Source organism: Ranitomeya variabilis, chromosome 8 (assembly GCF_051348905.1).
Source record: "Ranitomeya variabilis isolate aRanVar5 chromosome 8, aRanVar5.hap1, whole genome shotgun sequence".
Lineage (NCBI taxonomy): Eukaryota > Metazoa > Chordata > Amphibia > Anura > Dendrobatidae > Ranitomeya > Ranitomeya variabilis.
In genome coordinates, this window is record NC_135239.1 from 36,659,691 (window position 1) to 36,682,871 (window position 23,181).

The following is a 23,181-nucleotide window of genomic DNA, read 5'->3' on the forward strand; positions in this document are numbered from 1 at the left end:
CAGAGCCGGTGGTCGGCCATGGGACCGTATGTATGCATTTTGGTTATGGTTACGTGTCGACTAGATTGTCATTGTTGCTACAGCTGTGTGAGAAGCAGCGGAGACTCTAGTCGGCACGTGTGCTTTTTTTTCCCTTTTCTTTTTTTCTTTTTTTAATCAAATCTGCACCATGTCCGTTCTCATTTTGCAGCATTTTTTTACCCATTGAAAGTAATGAAAAATTGCAAAAAAAAAAAAAAGTCTGGAAAAAAGCCTGCAGCATAGCATTTGTGCTGCATTTTTGCAGCTTTTTTGGCGAATAAAAAAAAAAAAATCACGCCTATAAATCAGCAATAGCAAATATCTGCGTTTTACACTTCAGTGTTTTTACTGCCAAGTGCAAAATTCCAACATCTGAACAAAGCCTTAAACCTTATATAAAAACTGCTGAGAATAATAATAATCTTTATTTATATGGCGCCAACATATTCCGCAGCGCTTTACAGTTTAACAGTTTCAAACGCAAGTCATAAGTAACAACGTTAACAGTACAATAATTAAAGCACAATAAGATGGGATATTCGTGGTAATAATAATGACACGGTAATGCTCGCCTTACCAACTCCTCTCCCATTCTGGTTCTTGCTGAACCCCCTTCTTGTCTCCTCTATCTGGGTGGACATGTGACCGCTGCAGCCAATCCCTAGCTACAGTATATGCATGTTCCCATTGGTCTCTGTACATCCTGCTGCAGCGGACAGGAGCCAGTAATTGGCCATCATGGAGTCATGTATAGAGACCGGCGGGCGACCCTGGGTATGGGAGGGACAGGGACGGTGCTCGTCTTATTACATTATCAGGACTTATTACATCACGGATGTCTGTGCTAATTGCATAAGCCCCGAGCGTGTGATTCCTGCACCCTGCACTCCCGGGTGAATGGCGGTGACTTCACCGGCTTCCAGAATCGCGGGACATAGCCAAGAAGTGCTGCAGCTGCTTGCTATCCACATAGGGGGGGCCGTCTTTATATGATCAGCACCGATACCGTGGGGAGCGAGCAGTTCTGCTCTCTTCATGGGTCCCTACAGATGACAGTCCGTGGGTGTGGGCCGCAAATTCCACACTGGATTTATACAAGTTGATGCATCATGTCCTCTGCATGTGACTCTCCGCCACTTGCCCACCTCAGGCTATTTCTCACATATCTTCCTTGTGTAGCCGTCCAAGAGTTTTAATAAAAGAAAGTATTTCCTGAAAATGTAATAAAATAGTTCAGGCGCTGCACAATTACTTTTAAAGGGGTTGTCCACTACTTTTTATAACATGGTGGCCTTAATATTAGAAAAAAAAAATGTTTTAAAAAGAATAACTTTCCTAACCCCCATCCACTGTTTCTCTTGTTCCCGGACTGGTCTCCCGGTTTCCTTTCTGGTGAATAACATGAGGTTACTGCTGCAGCCACCGATTAGCTGCAGTGGTCACATGCCATCCGCACTGGAACTTAAGCAACACTTGACCACTGCAAACAATTAGTGGTTACTGATTGTCTACAGTGGTCACTTGACCTCCAGAACAGTAAGCAAGGGGGTCCTTCAGAGGGCACTACCGAGGAACTGTGAGGGTCCGGTAGTTTTTTTTTTTTCTTAAAGACTGCCAGCTTATTGTATGTTAGGACACCCCCACCCCCACCCCCCCCCCCCCCGAATAGACGCGTTTCCCCCAGTTGTAGTCTCAAAATATTTTCTTTTTTTTTAATTTATTTTTTAACATTTTCATCCAGAACCAAATTGACTTCCTATTTCAGCAAGCACCTTTTTTGAAGGATTGTCAGGATTAAATAAAAAAAAAAAAACATGTCCGCTTTTAGCCAGAAATAGATCCTCTCCTGTCCACGGGTCGTATCTGGGATCTGCGTCCGTTATCCGTCACGTTGATTTTTGATCATAAGTCGCGCACAACTTTGCTTTCATAAACTTCAGTGTAGGTCGTATAAAGCTGATTTTTCCATTCAGCCAAATCTGTGACCTGCAGCCCAAATAATCAAATAGTCTTGGATTTTTTTAGACAGACATGTTGCGGTTGCGGGTCACAATGCAAAACCATGGACAATTGGAAGAGGCAATAACACAGTAACCTTCGTGTCGCACAACACTTTTCACCTAAGGCCAGTGCTAGTGATACCTGTCAGCGACTTGGGTTTCGCAACAATTTTAGAATTGGGTCTCCATTGATACTCATTAGTTGTGACACCGCAATCTTCATATCTTGCATGTTGTCGCGTGGCATTTTTTGATATCAGCCTGAGCTGCAGTTTCAGACACAGCCTGTTTACTGGTGTGACACTTTAAATTTTTTTAAAAAAAAGTGTCCAGTTTTTCCTCATCTTTTATTCCTGCGTTGCTCCCCTGAGTATTCCGGTTTTTGTATTTTTCAAATCCGCCATACGGTTCCAGAGATATTTGCCTTCTTATCTGGTGCTGATTTTAATGGTCTTTGCCAAGGGGGCATGGCTCACAGTGTAATCTTAAATACACGCCCCTGAGGATCCTGTGAGCCACGCCCCTTTAGTAAAGATTCTAGATATAAAACATCCCATATCTCCGGACCTGTATGTCAGACTTAGGAAAAAATAAAAAGCAATACTCAGGGGAGCGGTGGGGATAAAATAAGGGAAAAAACTGCCCACTCTTGACCTGGTGACAGGTCCTCTGGAAAGATGGCAATCATGGCCACAGGAATTCCTTAAGATTCTGATGTGATGAGCTCCGTCTAGCATTCCTGCTCCCGGGCCGAGCTTCTGTCCGGTTGCTAGCTGATGATATCTGCTTGGGCCGTGTGTTGCGTTCCTTCCTTCCGGCTTCTATATTTGTCTCTGCCCCGTGTGCCCGGTGTCACAGGCGCACTATTCTTAACCGTTTGTAAGGCGACCTTTATCGCCCACGGGGGTCACAAGATAGAAGTGTCTTTTCTGTCTGCTGTGAGCTTCTATGAGTCACTCCAATAACGTGACCCCTTTTCATTTTTTTTTTTTTGTAATTTTTTTTTTTTTCTGTCACATCTTCCTCCTTTTTGATGATTCATTTCACCGCCCGGTGTGAACCTCCAGGGATTGAGGGGTTAATGAGGCAGGGTGAGGCGTGCCGCCTCCTTTTAAAGTATCATGAAACCAGAGCAATTGGACCTGTGCACTAAATGTGTGTAACTCCTGAGTCACCCGGCTGAGTGAGCTTGGCAAGTTGTCAGACGGGCCGGTAGCCGCTCACATGTCTGTGCGGTTATGGAGAAGGGGTTTCCTTTCATCTGTGGCGGAGACAACGTCTTGTAAGTTTTATTTGGCGTTGTATTAATACGACTGGATTACCGTGACGTAATGACTTGTGAGTCATCATCCGTCATAGGTCTCCATGCACTCAGGCTTCTGGATGACCTGTAGGGGGCTAATACTTCTATCTCTATAAAGTTTCACTCCGACTCTGCCAAAATGGGGTTCATATAAGCCTCTTTATAGATTCCTATAATCGTATAACCACGAAGGCGAGGATCTGCTGTGTGAACAGGAGCCATAATGTCGATGTGCGACTACTGCTCCATTTACCGTCAGGACAGACGGAGAAACCCGGCACGGCCATGTCTGGCTGTCCCATAGACCGACTGGTGGTCCCGCCACTGCTCCATTTGCACAGGGGACTCGGGGACCCCCACTCGTGTGCATAGTTAATAAGTTTTGATGATGGGGGACCCCTTTAATTTTCAACGTTGTAACCTATGGTGGTGCTAGAGACCGTTTCTAACCTTTGTGAGCAGAATTATTTTGCATTGTCCATGCTAGCTGGATCTCTTTAGGGCAGATTGGCATTTTAGCTGGATCTCTTTAGGGCGGATCAGCATTTTTCCTAGCTGGAACTCAAATTAAAGGGGGTTCCCACAACTGAACAACCCCTTACTAATGGGCCCAGGGTGCTGCACAATTTAAAAAAAAAAAATCCATACTTACCTCCCAGAGCAGCACTTGTGTCCCCCACCGAACTCCTGGCATAAAAGATGCTACATGATCGGCTGTAGTCATCCGTCCGGGTGGACAGAATTGTGAAGGCTGCAGCCGATCAGTGGCAGCTGCACATCTATCATTTTATGTCAGTAGACCAGTGGAGGGCACAGGGCTGAGAGCCGAGCAGCGGCACCAGTCTTTATGGCGGTCTTTCAGATAATACCAGTGATAAGCATGTAGTCATAGCTGATATCCCCCCCCCCTCCTCCAAAACAGTAGAGGGGCCATAATCCCCTCCCAACTGTAGTGTGCACTATTACCATCAGAAACCTCCTGGTGACACGATTCCTGTCCATGTTGGAGGTGGGGTTGTTGGATAAGAATTCTTTAATGCTGGATTTTCACGTTGCCCCTGAATCCATGGCCATGTACTGTATGTACAGTGGGGGAAATAAGTATTTGATCCCTCTGGCATACAAGAATTAATACTTGGTGGCAAAACCCTTGTTGGCAAGCAGAGCAGTCAGACGTTTTCTGTAGTTGATGATGAGGTTTGCGCACATGTCAGGAGGAATTTTGGTCCACTCCTTTTTGCAGATCATTTAGTGATGAGCGAGGGTACTCATTGCTCGGGTTTTCCTGAGCATGCTCGGGTGATCTCCGAGTATTTGTTAGTGTTCGGAGATTTAGTTTTCATCGCAGCAGCTGGATGATTTACAGCTACTAGCCAGCTTGAATACATGTGGGGACTCCCTAGCCAACCAAGCAAACCCCCACATGTACTCAGCCTGGCTAATAGCTGTAAATCATTCAGCTGCGGCGATGAAAACTAAATCTCCGAACACTAACAAATTTTCGAAAACCACCTGAGCGTGCTCGGGAAAACCCGAGTAACGAGTATACTCGCTCATCACTACAGATTATCTCTAAATAATTAAAATTTTGAGGCTGTCGCTTGGCAACTCGGAGCTTCAACTCCCTCCATAAGTTTTCTATGGAATTAAGGTCTGTAGACTGGCTAGGCCACTCCATGACCTTAATGTGCTTCTTTTTGAGCCACTCCTTTGTTTCCTTGACTGTATGTTTTGGGTCATTGTCTTGCTGAAAGACCAGCCACGACCCATTTTTAGGCTGTGTGCACACGGTCAGGATTTTTCGCGTTTTTTCCCACGATAAAACCGTGAAAAAAACGCATACACGAAGCATCCTATTATTAGAATGCATTCTGCAATTTTTGTACACGTGTTGCATTTTTTTTCCGCCGCCGAATCGCATTCCGGAAAAAAACGCAGCATGTTCATTCTTTGTGCGGAATCACGGGGATTCCACACACATAGGAATGCATTGGTCTATGCCCACCATGCGGGAAGTAAGTGGATCATGTGCGGTTGGTACCCAGGGTGGAGGAGAGGAGACTCTTCCAGGCCCTGGGAACCATATACCTGTAAAAAAAAAAAAAGAACTAAAATAAAAAATTATGATATTCTCACCTTCCGGCGTCTCTCACAGCGTTCCCGCTCCTCGCGATGCTTCCGTTCCCAGGGATGCTTTGCAGCAATGACCTGTGATGACATAGCGGTCTCGCGAGACTGCACGTCATCTGGGGTCATTGCCGTGAGACATTACTGGGAATGGAAGCTGCCTGGAGGATCGGGAAGGCTGCGGGGGCCGCCGGAAGGTGAGAATATCACAATTTTTTTTTTTATTATTATTATTTTTAACATTAGATCTTTTTACTATTGATGCTACATAGGCAGCATCAATAGTAAAAAGTTGGTCACACTTGTCAAACACTATGTTTGACAAGTGTAACCAACCTGTCAATCAGTTTTCCAAGCCATGCTACAGATCGCTTGGAAAACGCTAGCATTCTGCAAGCTAATTACGCTTGTAAAACGCTAATGTTTAGCGCATGCCAATTCCGCGTTTTACCCGCAGCACAGTTTCAGAATTGCCGCGGAAATTTCCGCGGCAATCCCGGCGTGTGCAAGTAGCCTTAATGTCCTGACTGAGGGAAGGAGGTTGTCACTCAGGATTTTACGGTACATGGCTCAATCCATTCTCCCATTTATGCGGTGAAGTAGTCGTGTGCTCTTAGCAGAGAAACACCCCCACAACATAATGTTTCCACCTCCATGCTTGACAGTGGGGACGGTGTTCTTTGAGTCATAGGCAGCATTTCGCTTCCTCCCAACACGGTGAGTTGAGTTAATTCCAAAGACCTCAATTTTTGTCTCATCTGACCACAGCACCTTCTCCCAATCACTCACAGAATCATCCAGGTATTTATTGGCAAACTTCAGACGGGCCTGCACTTGTGCCTTCTTGTGCAGGGGGGACTGTAATGGGGTCTACCGTGCTGGAGTACCTCTTTCAGTACCACCCCGTGATTCAGGAGGTCCACTCTGCTTTGGCTGGAGTCTGAATGAAGGACGCTGGCTGGAATTGCTTGGTTACATGGGCGCATATAAAAGATCACTGCTTCTCCACGTATTTCCAGTGTGTCAACACTTTACTCACAGGACACAGAATATATCACACAGATACAGAGGGCAGGCCAATTGAAAAGCGGCAGGCCAGACATACATTACAATAGCCGCAGGTGGCCGGAGCCTGCCGATATTTACTTTGGGAATTACAAAGGTGGGGGAGGTCAGAAGGGGCATATCTTGTCTCCTCTGCCCAGGGGCGCAGCCTGTGGGCTGATGCATTAGGGACATGCATCTCACATGGAACCTATTATACATACATACAGTGCCTACAAGTAGTATTCAACCCCCTGCAGATTTAGCAGGTTTAATAAGATGCAAATAAGTTAGAGCCTTCAAACTTCAAACAAGAGCAGGATTTATTAACAGATGCATAAATCTTACAAACCAAAAAGTTTTGTTGCTCTGTTAAATTTTAAACATAAAAGTGTGGGTCAATTATTATTCAACCCCTAGGTTTAATATTTTGTGGAATAACCTTTGTTTGCAATTACAGCTAATAATCGTCTTTTATAAGACCTGATCAGGCCGGCACAGGTCTCTGGAGTTATCTTGGCCCACTCCTCCATGCAGACCTTCTCCAAGTTATCTAGGTTCTTTGGGTGTCTCATGTGGACTTTAATCTTGAGCTCCTTCCACAAGTTTTCAATTGGGTTAAGGTCAGGAGACTGACTAGGCCACTGCAACACCTTGATTTTTTGCCTCTTGAACCAGGCCTTGGTTTTCTTGGCTGTGTGCTTTGGGTCGTTGTCTTGTTGGAAGATGAAATGACGACCCATCTTAAGATCCTTGATGGAGGAGCGGAGGTTCTTGGCCAAAATCTCCAGGTAGGCCGTGCTATCCATCTTCCCATGGATGCGGACCAGATGGCCAGGCCCCTTGGCTGAGAAACAGCCCCACAGCATGATGCTGCCACCACCATGCTTGACTGTAGGGATGGTATTCTTGGGGTCGTATGCAGTGCCATCCAGTCTCCAAACGTCACGTGTGTGGTTGGCACCAAAGATCTCGATCTTGGTCTCATCAGACCAGAGAACCTTGAACCAGTCAGTCTCAGAGTCCTCCAAGTGATCATGAGCAAACTGTAGACGAGCCTTGACATGACGCTTTGAAAGTAAAGGTACCTTACGGGCTCATCTGGAACGGAGACCATTGTGGTGGAGTACGTTACTTATGGTATTGACTGAAACCAATGTCCCCACTGCCATGAGATCTTCCCGGAGCTCCATCCTTGTTGTCCTTGGGTTAGCCTTGACTCTTCGGACAAGCCTGGCCTCGGCACGGGAGGAAACTTTCATAGGCTGTCCAGGCCGTGGAAGGCTAACAGTAGTTCCATAAGCCTTCCACTTCCGGATGATGCTCCCAACAGTGGAGACAGGTAGGCCCAACTCCTTGGAAAGGGTTTTGTACCCCTTGCCAGCCTTGTGACCCTCCACGATCTTGTCTCTGATGGCCTTGGAATGCTCCTTTGTCTTCCCCATGTTGACCATGTATGAGTGCTGTTCACAAGTTTGGGGAGGGTCTTAAATAGTCAGAAAAGGCTGGAAAAAGAGATAATTAATCCAAACATGTGAAGCTCATTGTTCTTTGTGCCTGAACTACTTCTTAATACTTTAGGGGAACCAAACAGAATTCTGGTGGGTTGAGGGGTTGAATAATAAATGACACTCTGAAAAAACTTTTCCCAATTTAAAAAAAAAATAAACAAAGAAATAACATTCTTTTTTGCTGCAGTGCATTTCACACTTCCAGGCTGATCTACAGTCCAAATGTCACAATACCAAGTTAATTCCAAATGTGTAAACCTGCTAAATCTGCAGGGGGTTGAATACTACTTGTAGGCACTGTATAACCTCACAACATATTCTGGGGGGTTCCGTAACAGGGACCTTGTGGGCACTGCAGGATTTTGAACCTTTACAGCGTAATGTGTTACCAATGGTTTTCTTGGCGATTGTGGTCCCAGCTGACTTGAGATCATTAACAAGTTCCTCCCCTGTAGTTTTAGGCTGATCTCTCACCTTCCTTATTATCAAGGATACCCCACGAGGTGAGATTTTGCATGGTGCCCCAGATCGATGTCGACTGACAGTCATTTTGTATTTCTTCTATTTTCTTACTATTGCACCAACAGTTGTCTTCTCACCCAGCATCTTACCTATGGTTTTGTAGCCCATTCCAGCTTTGTGCAGGTCTATGATCTTGTCGCTGACATCCTTATAAAGCTCTTTGGTCTTTCCCATGTTGTAGAGGTCAGAGTCTGACTGATTGAGTGTGTGCACAGGAGTCTTTTATAAGGTAAAGAGTTGATTAGGAGCGTCTAACTGGTCTGTAGGAGCCAGAACTCTTAATGGTTGGTAGGGGATCAAATACTTATTTCTCACTGCAAAATGCAAATGTATATAATTTGTACAGTGTGATTTTCTGGATTTTACTTTTGATGTTCTATCTCTCAATGTTAAAATTAACCTACCCTTAAAACTATAGACTGTTCATGTCTTTGTCAGTCGGCGAACTTAAAAAATCATCAAGGGATCAAATACTTATATCCCCCACTGTATGTATTCTAGTGCCCATGCCCATTGTATGTGGCAGGCACAGAATGAAAATGGCCCAATACTGACTATTCGGGCATATTATGGATGCCATCATAGGGGTCAGCCTTACTCCGAGAGATGTTGCCCATCTATGCATGACATGATTGGGAATTACCATGGCCACTTCAAGGGAAATGAATGGCCAGATGTGATGAACCATGATGGCACCAATGTAATATTTCATGGTGCTCATATTGTCCGGCGCCATGTTGCTTTCCATGAGCTAACCTCCTTTTTTTCTCTTTTCCTCCCCTCTAGGTCACATACTCCACTATGTGCTGACTGTCTGTATTTACAGAAGATATATAAGAAAGACAAACTTTATTTTGGAAAGGTTTTTTGATTCCAGTGGAATCTGTGCTTAGCTCCCTTACCCCCTTTTTTTGCTTTTGCAAGCTCCTATTTTAAAGTGGGACAACATGCCTGTACAAGCTCCACAATGGACCGACTTCCTGTCTTGCCCCATTTGCACGCAGACCTTCGACGAAACCATCCGGAAACCCATCAGCCTAGGCTGCGGGCACACAGTTTGCAAGATGTGCCTGAACAAGCTTCACCGCAAGGCTTGTCCGTTTGACCAGACCACCATAAACACAGACATTGAGTTGCTGCCCGTCAACTCTGCCTTGCTTCAGCTGGTAGGAGCTCAGGTGAGTGATGCCCTTGTGGCTTTTTGGTCTGACCACAGTGATGTCCTCCTCCTGTATAGCTCTGTGCTATCCGCAGGCCTTTCTTCATTCATTTCTTAAAGGGGTTGCCTCATCTCATTAAATGTATAAAATTGCAAAGTGCTTGTAAAACCATGCAACTTTGCAAACCAACCACCTCTGCAGTCTATCGGCGATTGCCGCGTTCCTGGGTAAGGAGCGTGCTCTTGTAAGCTCCTTGCTTTAGATCTTGCAAGTGCTGCACCAAAATTGGCAGATCCGGCCAACTTCATTGTCATTGTCCTCCTTTGATGCTGCATGGTAAAATCTGCCTCTGCTTGTGGCATAGGAGAGCGCACACTCCGCACCATGCCACCTGTCCAAACTGTCAGTGTTCAGGAGCGCCATGCCCCCTGGCTAGTAGGAAGTCGGGAGGCAGGGGAGTACTGTGCTCCTGAAGAAAGCAGGGGAAAGAATTTGTGTGGTGTATTCTCCCCTCAGAAAAAAGGGGTGCGTCTTATAGTCCAAATGTAGCTTACCGGGGGACCCCCAAATCCTCGCAGCCCAGGGCACGCAGGATCGCCCCACTCCTGCCGCCAGCTTCAATCCCCAGCCCACCCCCAAGCTAAATTCAGGCTATAAGACGGACCCACATTTTTTTTCCATAAATTCTTTTTTTGCTGTTTTCCACCTCAACATTTGGGGTGCATCTTATAGACTGAAAAATACGATACAATATGGTATCTGGTTAGATATTAACCCTAGAGCGGCTGCATTCAATTGAATAACTGTCCATGAAATGCCTTGACAGATCCCTCTGATCAGGATTCTGTCCCTGGTGGCTCATGGAGTGGTGGTCCTAAGTGGTGGACCCCATGTCCTAATGCAATACTTGATTTGCACACCACAGCGTCATCTGGAAGTTCGATAGTGAAGAAAATCTCAAGTTTCCACACTATCTGAAGTTGATCTGTTCTTGGGTAATATTGGCATTTCCCAAATGAATTGTTGACGGATGTCTTAAAATATGCGGACGATTGTGCAGGTAGTAAGACGAGAACTAATGGGCTGTTCTGTACCGGAGCACGTCTGACATTCAAGAAATTAATATTTGTAGTTGAGTGTTTCAGAAAATTAATCTTATGTTAGTAAAAGTCATGCATCATTTTAATACACGTGTGCATCTATTTCTTTTCAAGAGCTCTGCTTGCAGTCATTGGATGGCGGCCTTCACCTTTTCCATAAGAAGAACCGTATCTGGGAGTCGACTGTGAATCTTTCCCTTTAATGACTGCAAGCAGATATATTGAATACTTGCAATGTTGGGAATAACTCACTCATCCATTACATAGGTGATAACTTGCTGATCAATGGGGATCCGGCCATTGGATACCTGCACCAATCTTAACCCCTTCATGACCCAGCCTATTTTGGCCTTAATGACTTTGCCGTTTTTTGCAATTCTGACCAGTGTCCCTTTATGAGGTAATAACTCAGGAACGCTTCAACGGATCCTAGCGATTCTGAGATTGTTTTTTCGTGACATATTGGGCTTCATATTAGTGGTAAATTTAGGTCGATAATTTCTGAAAAAAACGGAAATTTGGCGAAAATTTTGAAAATTTCGCAATTTTCACATTTTGAATTTTTATTCTGTTAAACCAGAGAGTTATGTGACACAAAATAGTTAATAAATAACATTTCCCACATGTCTACATTACATCAGCACAATTTTGGAAACAATTTTTTTTTTTTGCTAGGAAGTTATAAGGGTTAAAATTTGACCAGTGATTTCTCATTTTTACAACAAAATTTACAAAACCATTTTTTTTAGGGACCACCTCACATTTGAAGTCAGTTTGAGGGTTCTATATGGCTGAAAATACCCAAAAGTGACACCATTCTAAAAACTGCACCCCTCAAGGTGCTCAAAACCACATTCAAGAAGTTTATTAACCCTTCAGGTGTTTCACAGCATCAGAAGCAACATGGAAGTAAAAAATGAACATTTAACTTTTTAGTCACAAAAATGATCTTTTAGCAACAATTTTTTTATTTTTCCAAGGGTAAAAGGAGAAACTGGACCACGAACGTTGTTGTCCAATTTGTTCTGAGTACGCTGATACCTCATATGTGGGGGTAAACCACTGTTTGGGCGCACGGCAGGGCTCGGAAGGGAAGGAGCGCCATTTGACTTTTTGAATGAAAAATTGGCTCCAATCTTTAGCGGACCCCATGTCGCGTTTGGAGAGCCCCTGTGTGCCTAAACATTGGAGCTCCCCCACAAGTGACCCCATTTTGGAAACTAGACCCCCCAAGGAACTTATCTAGAAGCATAGTGAGCACTTTAAACCCTCGGGTGCTTCACAAATTGATCCGTAAAAATGAAAAAGTACTTTTTTTTTTCACACAAAATTTCTTTTAGCCTCAATTTTTTCATTTTCACATGGGCAACAGGATAAAATGGATCCTAAAATTTGTTGGGCAATTTCTCCTGAGTACGCCGATACCTCATATGTGGGGGTATACCACTGTTTGGGCACATGGTAAGGCTCGGAAGGGAAGGAGCGCCATTTGACTTTTTGAATGGAAAATTAGCTCCAATCGTTAGCGGACACCATGTCGTGTTTGGAGAGCCCCTGTGTGCCTAAACATTGGAGCTCCCCTACAAGTGACCCCATTTTGGAAACTAGACCCCCCCAAGGAACTTATCTAGATGCATAGTGAGCACTTAAAACCCCCAGGTGCTTCACAGAAGTTTATAACGCAGAGCCGTGAAAATAAAAAATAATTTTTCTTTCCTCAAAAATGATTTTTAGCCTGGAATTTTTTATTTTCCCAAGGGTAATAGGAGAAATTGGACCCCAAATGTTGTTGTCCAGTTTGTCCTGAGTACGATGATACCCCATATGTGGGGGTAAACCACTGTTTGGGTGCACGGCAGGGCTCGGAAGGGAAGGCATGCCATTTGGCTTTTTGAATGGAAAATTAGCTCGAATCATTAGCAGACACCATGTCGCGTTTGGGAGAGCCCCTGTGTGCCTAAACATTGGAGCTCCCCCACAAGTGACCCCATTTTGGAAACTAGACCTCCCAAGGAACTAATCTAGATGTGTGGTGAGCACTTTGAACCCCCAAGTGCTTCACAGAAGTTTATAACGCAGAGCCATGAAAATAAAAAATAATTTTTCTTTTCTCAAAAATGATTTTTTAGCCCACAATTTTTTATTTTCCCAAGGGTAACAGGAGAAATTGGACCCCAAAAGTTGTTGTCCAGTTTCTCCTGAGTACGCTGATACCCCATATGTGGGGTAAACCACTGTTTTGGCACACGTCGGGGCTCGGAAGGGAAGTAGTGACATTTTGAAATGCAGACTTTGATGGAATGCTCTGCGGGCGTCACGTTGCGTTTGCAGAGCCCCTGATGTGCCTAAACAGCAGGAACTCCCCACAAGTGACCCCATTTTGGAAACTAGACCCCCAAGGGAACTTATCTAGATGTGTGGTGAGCACTTTGAACCCCCAAGTGCTTCACAGAAGTTTATAACGCAGAGCCGTGAAAATAATATATGTGTTTTCTTTCCTCAAAAATATTTTTTTAGCCCAGAATTTTTTAATTTTCCCAAGGGTAACAGGAGAAATTTGACCCCAAAAGTTGTTGTCCAGTTTCTCCTGAGTACGATGATACCACATATGTGGGGGTAAACCACTGTTTGGGCACATGCCGGGGCTCGGAAGGGAAGTAGTGACGTTTTGGAATGCAGACTTTGATGGAATGGTCTGTGGGCATCATGTTACGTTTGCAGAGCCCCTGATGTGCCTAAACAGTAGAAACCCCCCACAAGTGACCCCATTTTGGAAACTAGACCCCCCAAGGAACTTACCTAGATGTGTGGTGAGCACGTTCCACCCCCAAGTGCTTCACAGAAGTTTACAACGCAGAGCCGTGAAAATAAAAAATCATTTTTCTTTCCTCAAAGATGTTTTAGCAAGCAATTTTTTATTTTCACAAGGGTAACAGGAGAAATTGGACCCCAATGTTTGTTGCCCAGTTTGTTGTGAGTGTGCTGGTACCCCATATGTGGGGGTAAGCCACTGTTTGGGCGCACGTCAGGGCTCGGAAGGGAAGTAGTGACATTTGAAATGCAGACTTTGATGGAATGGTCTGCGGGCGTCACGTTGCATTTGCAGAGCCCCTGATGTGCCTAATCAGTAGAAACACCCCACAAGTGACCCCATTTTGGAAACTAGACCCCCCCAAGGAACTTATCTAGATGTGTGGTGAGCACTTTCAACCCCCAAGTGCTTCACAGAAGTTTTATAACGCAGTGCCGTGAAAATAAAAAATAATTGTTCTTTCCTCAAATTATGTTTTAGCAAGTAATTTTTTATTTTCGCAAGGGTAACAGGAGAAATTGGACCCCAATAGTTGTTGTCCAGTTTGTCCTGAGTACGCTGGTACCCCATATGTGGGGGTAAACCACTGTTTGTGCGCACGTCGGGGCTTGGAAGGGAGGGAGCACCATTTGACTTTTTGAACGCAAGATTGGCTGGAATCAATGGTGGCGCCATGTTGCGTTTGGAGACCCCTAATGTGCCTAAACAGTGGAAACCCCTCAATTCTAACTTCAACACTAACCCCTACACACCCCTAATCCCAACTGTAGCCATAACCCTAATCACAACCCTAACCACAACACACCCCTAACAACAATCCCAACCCCAACCCTAATCCTAACCCTAATCCCAACCCTAACCCTAATCCCAACCCTAACCACAACTGTAACCCCAACACACCCCTAACCCTATCCGTAACCCTAACCACAAGCCTAATCTTAACCCTATTTCCAACCCTAGCCCTAATTCCAACCCTACCTCTAATTCCAACCCTAACCCTAAGGATATGTGCCCACTTTGCGGATTCGTGTGAGAGATTTTTCCGCACAATTTTTGAAAAATCCGCAGGTAAAAGGCACTGTGTTTTACCTGCGGATTTACCGCGGATTTCCAGTGTTTTTTTGTGCGGATTTCACCTGCGGATTCCTATTGAATAACAGGTGTAAAACGTTGCGGAATCCGCACAAAGAATTGACATGCTGCGGAAAATACAACGCAGCGTTTCCGCACGGTATTTTCCGCACCATGGGCACAGCGGATTTGGTTTTCCATAGGTGTACATGGTACTGTAAACCTGATGGAAAACTGCTACAAATTCGCAGCTGCCAATCCGCTGCGGATCCGCGGCCAATCTGCTGCGGATCCGCAGCCAAAACCGCACTGTGTGCACATGCCCTAACCCTACCCCTAGTTCTAACCCTAGTTCTAACCCTAGTTCTAACCCTAGTTCTAACCCTAACCCTAGTGGAAAAAGAAAAAAAAAAAAAAATTTATTATTGTCCCTACCTATGGGGGTGATAAGGGGGGGGGTCATTTACTATTTTTTTTTATTTTGATCACTGTGATAGGTTATATCTTCTCAGTGATCAAAATATACCTGGATCGAATCTGCCAGCCGGCAGATTCGGCGGGCGTACTGCGCATGCGCCCGCCATTTTGGAAGATGGCGGCGCCCATGGAGAAGACGGACGGACACCGGGAGGCCCGGTAAGTATGAGGGGGGTGGATCGGAGGACGGGGGGGTGGCATCGGAGCACGGGGGAGCGGCATCGGAGCACGGGGGAGCGGCATCGGAGCACGGGGGAGCGGGCTGGAGGACGGGGGAGCGGACAGGACGACGGAGGGGAGGGGAGCGGAGCACCGGACGGAGGACCGGGGAGGAGATCGGTGGTGGTGGGGGGGTACATAAGTGTTTCCAGCCATGGCCGATGATATTGCAGCATCGGCCATGGCTGGATTGTAATATTTCACCAGTTTTTTAGGTGAAATATTACAGATTGCGCTGATTGGCTGTTTCACTTTCAACAGCCAATCAGAGCGATCGTAGCAACGGGGGTGTGAAGCCACCCCCCCTGGGCTGAAGTACCACTCCCCCTGTCCCTGCAGATCGGGTGAAATTGGAGTTAACCCTTTCACCCGATCTGCAGGGACGCGATCATTCCATGACGCCACATAGGCGTCACAGGTCGGATTGGCACCGACTTTCATGACGCCTACGTGGCGTCATGGGTCGGGAAGGGGTTAAGAAAGGGGCTCTTAAATGCACGGTCACAATGGAGGGGTGGCGGCATTATTTTGACCTGTGGTTAGGTGATGACATATAATGCACTACTTTTGTATTGACAGCCTATCATAATGAGATGTCATGAATGGAAGATTGGTGGGGGTCCGACACCTGGTACCCCCCACGATCAGCTGTTATCATGTCTGTCGGCAGCCGGATGTACAGAGCTGCCGCCGCCAACAAGGCTCATTACAGCTGATCACGTGTGGTGCCAGGTATTGGATTGATCTTACGTTGACAACACTCCTCAATATTGAAATTGCAACACCAAGAAAGAAAAGTTGTGGAATTATGGAAGTCACTATATATATATTGAAAATATCTCAAATTATTCCATATCAACTATGAGTGCCACGTGCAGGCATCACCGCCCTTACAGGCTCGGCTGCCATCATTGAGGTTATTAATGGTCATCTGAGCAGTGTTCTGCCGCACTGAATGCACATGGGCAAATCATCAAGATCCGCTGCTAGCAGCTCCCTTTGCAATCGCCGAAGAATGACGTTCCAGAGATTCTCGATGGGAGGCAAGTGTGGAGGTGCTGCAGGCCATGGTGTCACGTTAAGGTTGCTCACAATAGTACAAGCAACCGTACTTTATGCCACCCGCACACCATAATCCCAAGAGCAGGACCTGTGCCCACGCGGTCTCCACATGGAGAAATGTAGGTCTGTCCTCTTAAGCAATGAGTGCCACTTTTGTCTTGGTTGCAATGATGGCTGGAGATCATTCTGGAGACCATGAAGAGGACTTCACTGGGGAACACCAGTCCTAGTCCCGCTGTTATTTTGTGAGGTGGCATAATGTACAGTAGCCTACATTCGATGTACACTAACAGCTCGGCGTTAAATCAGTTTGATCATGATGCAGCCATTTTTCAACATGACAGCAGCAGTCCGCATGTTGCTGGTGCAATTGTGAGCCACCTGCGTGACCTAAATGTGCTGCCATGACCTGAATCATCGCCATCAAGCATATGTGGGATAACTTTGGGTAACAGTTACAAAGGAGCTGCCAGCAGCGGATCTTGATGATTTGTCTAAGTGCATTCAGCGCAGCAGAAAATTCCTCAGATGACCATTAATAACCTCAGCGATGGCAGCCGAGGCTGTATGTGCAGGAATCTCCGCACCGGATGCTCATACTCCATACTGAATAAATCGAGATGTTTTGAATATTTTGTTTCTATCCATCGTGTGATTTCCGTAATTTCATGACTTTTTCCTTGTTGGTGTTGCAGCTTTAGTATTGAGGATTGTAGTTCACCAGTAAAAAAAAAAAAAAAAAAAAGTAGTGGACAACCCCTTTTAAGAAGTTGTTACTCTTGATATATTAGAAGTTTGCAGGTTTTGTATGACACAGTGATCATGCTTCATTTGGTAAAGTTGTAATATCCCTTTAAGTGATTTGTAATAAATGCTGCTTTTTTTATCAGAGGTAGTAAATCTTTTCCGCAGAACCGGAGTGCCCTCTGTGAAACGTGGCATTGTCAGCGCTCTCGGCCGCTGTGTGCGGTGCCAGGCGTCTCGGATAATTTTTGTTGCGCTCCTTCCCTCCTCCCGGGAGTTTTCCTCTTGTCTATTCAGCGTCCTGCTTTGCCGCTGTGCCAAACCGTAGGAGACGGGGACGATCCCCGACGTTGTTTCTGGTGTAATCGTCCTTGAAACTGCTTGTGAAATTTCGCTTTGTCCCCTGCCGTCATCCGCAGCGCATGGAGGAGGGTGTGTGAGGACGCCGCAGTGTATCCCGCGTCGCCGTGCAGGATGACGCCGCATTGAACCCGCTGCCACTTTGCTAGCATGCTGCGTCCTGACCTATGCCACGGACCTGCACTGATCATAGGGCCGGTCCTAGAAATGGGCAGTGGCCGGTAGCTTGTTATTTTCAGGGTGGAGGGGACTGATAGTTTAGTTAAGCCCAAACTACACCCGGAAAGTCCAGTTCTTCTTGGGAAAAGCCGCCATTAATATTTAAAGGGACAGTGTGCTTTTTTAACAGCAATTAAAGGGCTTGCATTATGGCACCGTTATTAGCATCATGGAGGCGCATTTTAATTGCCGCCTTGTAAAGGTAAATTTCCTTACTTGCCTCCACCTTGCCTTCTCTGGAGCGCAGTGACCTCTAGGCAGCCCACCCTACAGACAGTACACCGTGTTCCACATTATTATGCAAATTGGATTTAAGTGTCATAAAGATTTAATTGTTTTGTTTTTCAAATAAACTCGTGGATGCTATTGTGTCTCGGGGCTCAATGGATCACTGAAATCAATTGTAAACACATGTGACAATTAGTTTTCCAGGTGATTCTAATTAAAGAAAAACTACTTAAAAGTGATGTTCCACATTATTAAGCAGTCCTCAGGTTTCAAGCAATATGTGAAATAAAAAGGATCTCTCTGCTGCTGAAAAGTGTTAAATAGTGCAATGCCTTGGACAAGGTATGAAAACATTAGATATTTCATGAAAACTTAAGAGTGATCATCATACTGTGAAGCGTTATAATAGATGAATGTGGATAAAATCCGCGCTGCTGCGACAAAGAGATCTCTGTGTGGAAACTTCCTGAAGAAGAAGCCATGAGCTTCGAAACGCGTTGAATAAACCACCCGAACACCTTATAACTATATCTGGATCCATTATTTGTCGCAGCAGCGCGGATTTTATCCACATTCATCTATTATAACGTCTCTAAGAGGTCGCAGCACCGACCTGTGGATCTGCAGCAGCTGACAAACTACACGCCTTTACTGTGTACCACCAGGTGAGCAGTTCTCTCATAATTGATTAGAAGCAATCCTGAGGATAAGACCCTATTTGCGCTTTTTTTGTCTCCTACTTTTCTATACCATCATACTGTGAAGAAATTTGTGACTAAAACAGAGCACAGACAGAGTTCATGCAGATAAAGGCATAATGAGGAAGGTTTCTGCCAGACAAATTCATTGGATTAAGAGAACAGCTGCCAAAATACCATTACAAAGCAGCAAACAGTTACTTGAAGCTGCTGGTGCCTCTGGAGTCCCTCGAACTTCAAGGTGTAGGATCCTTCAAAGGCTTGTTGTGGTGCATAAACGTACTATTTGTCCACCCCTAAACAGTGATCACAAGCAGAAATGGTTGCATTGGGCCCAGACATACATGAAGACTAATTTCCAAACTGTCTTGTTTACTGATGAGTGTCGAGCAACCCTGGATGGTCCAGATGAATGGAGTAGTGGATGGTTGGTAGATGGCCATCATGTCCCAACAAGGCTGCGACGTCAGCAAGGAAGTGGAAGAGTCATGTTTTGGGCCGGAATCATGGGGAAACAACTGGTAGGGCCCTTTAAGGTTCCTGAAGGTGTGAAAATGACCTCTGCAAAGTATATAGAGCTTCTGACTGACAACTTTCTTCCACGGTATAAAAAGCAGAAACGTGCCTTCAGGAGCAAAATCATCTTCATGCTGACAATGCACCATCCCATGCTGCAAAGAAAACCTCTGAGTCATTGGCTGCTATGGGCATAAAAGGAGATAAACTCATGGTGTGGCCACCATCTTCCCCTGACCTCAACCCTATAGAGAACCTTTGGAGTATCATCAAGCAAAAGATCTATGAGGGTGGGAGGCAGTTCACATCAAAACAGCAGCTCTGGGAGGCGATTCTGACTTCATGCACAGAAATACAAGCAGAAACTCTCCAAAAACTCACAAGTTCAATGGATGCAAGAATTGTGAAGGTGATGTCAAAGAAGGGTCCTATGTTAACATGTAACTTGGCCTGTTAGGATGTTTTGGAGTTAAATAGCTTTTTGTTCAGTCGATGTGACCTAATGCTGCAAATTCCACAAATGAGCATTTTCAGTTCTTTAAAACAGATCAAATGTTTAGAAACTATACTGTGCCTAATAATTTGGAACAGTGCATTTTAAGTTTTTAATCATTTTGGAGATTATACTTTTATCATTGGGAGGTTTCTTCAATAAAATTCGATGTATACTCTTAACGGGTGATGACTTTTATTAGACTGACTGTCATTTGCACCGACCATTTAGGAAAATCCAAGAAAAACGTGATTTGCATAATAATTTGGAACATGGTGTATATGCCTTAAAAGTCTCCTCTAAACGTTAACATGGCCCTGTGAGCTGTTCGTCTTGTCATTGAGGCCCTCGCGCACAAATATTATTATTATTTATTGTTATAGCGCCATTTATTCCATGGCGCTTTACATGTGAGGAGGGGTATACATAATAAAAACAAGTACAATAATCTTGAACAATACAAGTCATAACTGGTACAGGAGGAGAGAGGACCCTGCCCGCGAGGGCTCACAATCTACAAGGGATGGGTGAGAATACAGTAGGTGAGGATAGAGCTGGTCGTGCAGCAGTTTGGTCGATCTGTGGTTACTGCAGGTTGTAGGCTTGTCGGAAGAGGTGGGTCTTCAGGTTCTTTTTGAAGGTTTCGATGGTAGGCGAGAGTCTGATGTGTTGTGGTAGAGGGTTCCAGAGTAGGGGTGATGGGCGAGAGAAAGCTTGTATACGATTGTGGGAAGAGGAGATAAGAGGGGAGTAGAGAAGGAGATCTTGTGAGGATCGGAGGTTGCGTGTAGGTAAGTACCGGGAGACGAGGTCACAGATGTATGGAGGAGACAGGTTGTGGATGGCTTTGTACGTCATGGTTATATAAATGGTTCCTCACGGCGCTGGGTGTTGGAAGGTCCAATCACGGCGCCTTTCTCCGTGGGGAGTGTGTGATGGGCCAATCAGATGTGCCAGGGGCGGGGAGAGGGCATCAGGCTGAGCCAATGAGGAAAAGGAGGTGTGTCTCAGACTACCACAACCTCCTGGAGACACTGTATATAAGGTGTAGTCACAGATATAGGGATGGTCTGTGATGATAAAAAGGACGTACTCGTCCCAGCTCTGCTTTTTTTTTCTTCTGTGGGTTGTAATTGCATTTTACAGCTTAGTTGTATTCATATGCATATGATGAGCTGCAATACCAAGCTCGGCCTGTAGATACATGTGGCAGTGTTTCTAGAAAAAAAATATTAATCCTATTTCGACTCTTGGTAAACCCCTGTATCTGATGGTCACCGTGCCCCCACGCCTGTCCTTTACACGTGTGCTTGTCCCGCAGGTCCCTGAGCAGCAGCCGGTCACTCTGTTTAGTGGGGCGGAAGATACCAAGCACTATGAGGAGGCCCGAAAGTGTGTGGAAGAGCTGGCTCTGTACCTGAAGCCCCTGAGCACGGCCAGAGGTAAGAGAAGACGCCCAAAGTAATGTAGTCGTGTCCCCCGCCGGAGGCACGGAGATAGATGGCCGCCTGTTCTAGAGGTGATAACTGCTGCCGTCTAAACACTGGGACCCCCACTGATCATGAGAACGGGGGTCCCAAAGTCCGCTGTGTGAGTGAAACAGTAGTGACCACTGCTCCATTTATTTCTATAAGAGCAGTAATATGTACGAGAGACCACCGCCCCAGTCACACCTACGGGATTGTGGCAGTGAGCATGGCTGACCACTGCGTCATTCACTGTACATGGATGCAGTGATAGAAGTGAATAGAGCAGGGGGGTCACATATTATCACTACCGCTCACATAGCCCTATGGAAGTGAATAGAGCGGGGGTTACACATGCCACTACCAATCACATAGTCCTATAGAGGTGAGTGGAGCTGGGGGGGTCAAACATGCTCACTACCAGTCACATAGCCCTATAGAAGTGAGTGGAGCGGGGGTCACACAATGCCCCCTACCAATCATATAGCCCTATAAAGGTAAGTGGAACAGGGGGGGGGTCACACAATGCCCCCTACCAATCATATAGCCCTATAAAGGTAAGTGGAACAGGGAGGGGGTCACACAATGCCCCCTACCAATCATATAGCCCTATAAAGGTAAGTGGAGCTGAGGGGGGCCACACATGCTCACTACCAATCATCACATAGCCCTATAGAGGTGAGTGGAGCGGGGGGTCACACATGCCCACTACCAATCACATAGCCCTATAGAGGTGAGTGGAGCGGGGGGTCACACATCACACATGCTCACTACCAATCACATAGTCCTATAGAGGTGAATGGAGCAGGGGGGGGGGGGTCACACATGCCCACTACCAATCACACAGCCCTATAGAGGGGAGGGGGGGGGTCACACATGCTCACTAACAATCACATAGCCCTATAGAGGTGAGCGGGGGGGGGTCACACATGCCCACTACCAATCACATAGCCTTATAGAGGTGAATGGAGCGGGGGGTCGCACATCACACATGCTCACTACCAATCACATATCCCTATAGAGGTGAGTGGAGTGGGGGGGGGGTCACACATCACACATGCTCACTACCAATCACATAGCCCTATAGAGGTGAGTGGAGCCGGGGGGGGGGGGGGGGGTCACACATCACACATGCTCACTACCAATCACATAGCCCTATAGAGGTGAGTGGAGCGGGGGGGTCACACATGCTCACTACCAATCACATAGCCCTATAGAGGTGAGTGGAGCGGGGGGGTCACATATGCTCACTACCAATCACATAGCCCTATAAAGGTGAGTGGAGCCGGGGGGGGGGGGGGGGGTGTCACACATCACACATGCTCACTACCAATCACATAGCCCTATAGAGGTGAATGGAGCGGGGGGGGGTCACACATCACTCATGCTCACTACCAATCACATAGCCCTATAGAGGTGAATGGAGCGGGGGGGTCACACATGCGCACTGCCAATCACATAGTCCTATAGAGGTGAGTGGAGTGGGGGGGTCACACACCATTCATGCTCACTACCAATCACATAGCCCTATAGAGGTGAGTGGAGCGGGGGGGTCACATATGCTCACTATCAATCACGTAGCCCTATAGAGGTGAGTGGAGCCGGGGGGGGGGGGGGGGTCACACATCACACATGCTCACTACCAATCACATAGCCCTATAGAGGTGAATGGAGCGGGGGGGTCACACATGCGCACTGCCAATCACATAGTCCTATAGAGGTGAGTGGAGCGGGGGGGTCACACACCATTCATGCTCACTACCAATCACATAGCCCTATAGAGGTGAGTGGAGCGGGGGGGTCACATATGCTCACTACCAATCACAGCCCTATAGAGGTGAATGGAGCGGGGGGGGGTCACATATGCTCACTACCAATCACAGCCCTATAGAGGTGAATGGAGCGGGGGGGGGTCACATATGCTCACTACCAATCACATAGCCCTATAGAGGTGAGTGGAGTGGGGGGGGGGGTCACACATCACACATGCTCACTACCAATCACATAGCCCTATAGAGGTGAATGGAG

The 23,181-nt window shown here is 46.1% G+C and overlaps 1 protein-coding gene across 10 annotated transcripts in view; it reads left to right on the top strand.

Moving 5' to 3' along the window:
• The window catches only part of RC3H1 (ring finger and CCCH-type domains 1), a 73,860-nt gene that overhangs the window by 17,855 nt on the left and 32,824 nt on the right, over positions 1 to 23,181 (top strand). For 8 of the 10 annotated variants that reach the window (XM_077276262.1, XM_077276269.1, XM_077276260.1 and 5 more), the window contains exons 2-3: positions 9,315 to 9,706; positions 21,009 to 21,129. In XM_077276262.1, the coding sequence (XP_077132377.1) occupies positions 9,476 to 9,706; positions 21,009 to 21,129 (352 nt within the window). In that variant the 5' untranslated portion in view covers positions 9,315 to 9,475. Of the gene's footprint in view, positions 1 to 9,314; positions 9,707 to 21,008; positions 21,130 to 23,181 lie in introns of those variants that run through there. The other 2 variants (XM_077276264.1, XM_077276266.1) reach the window with 1 other exon arrangement.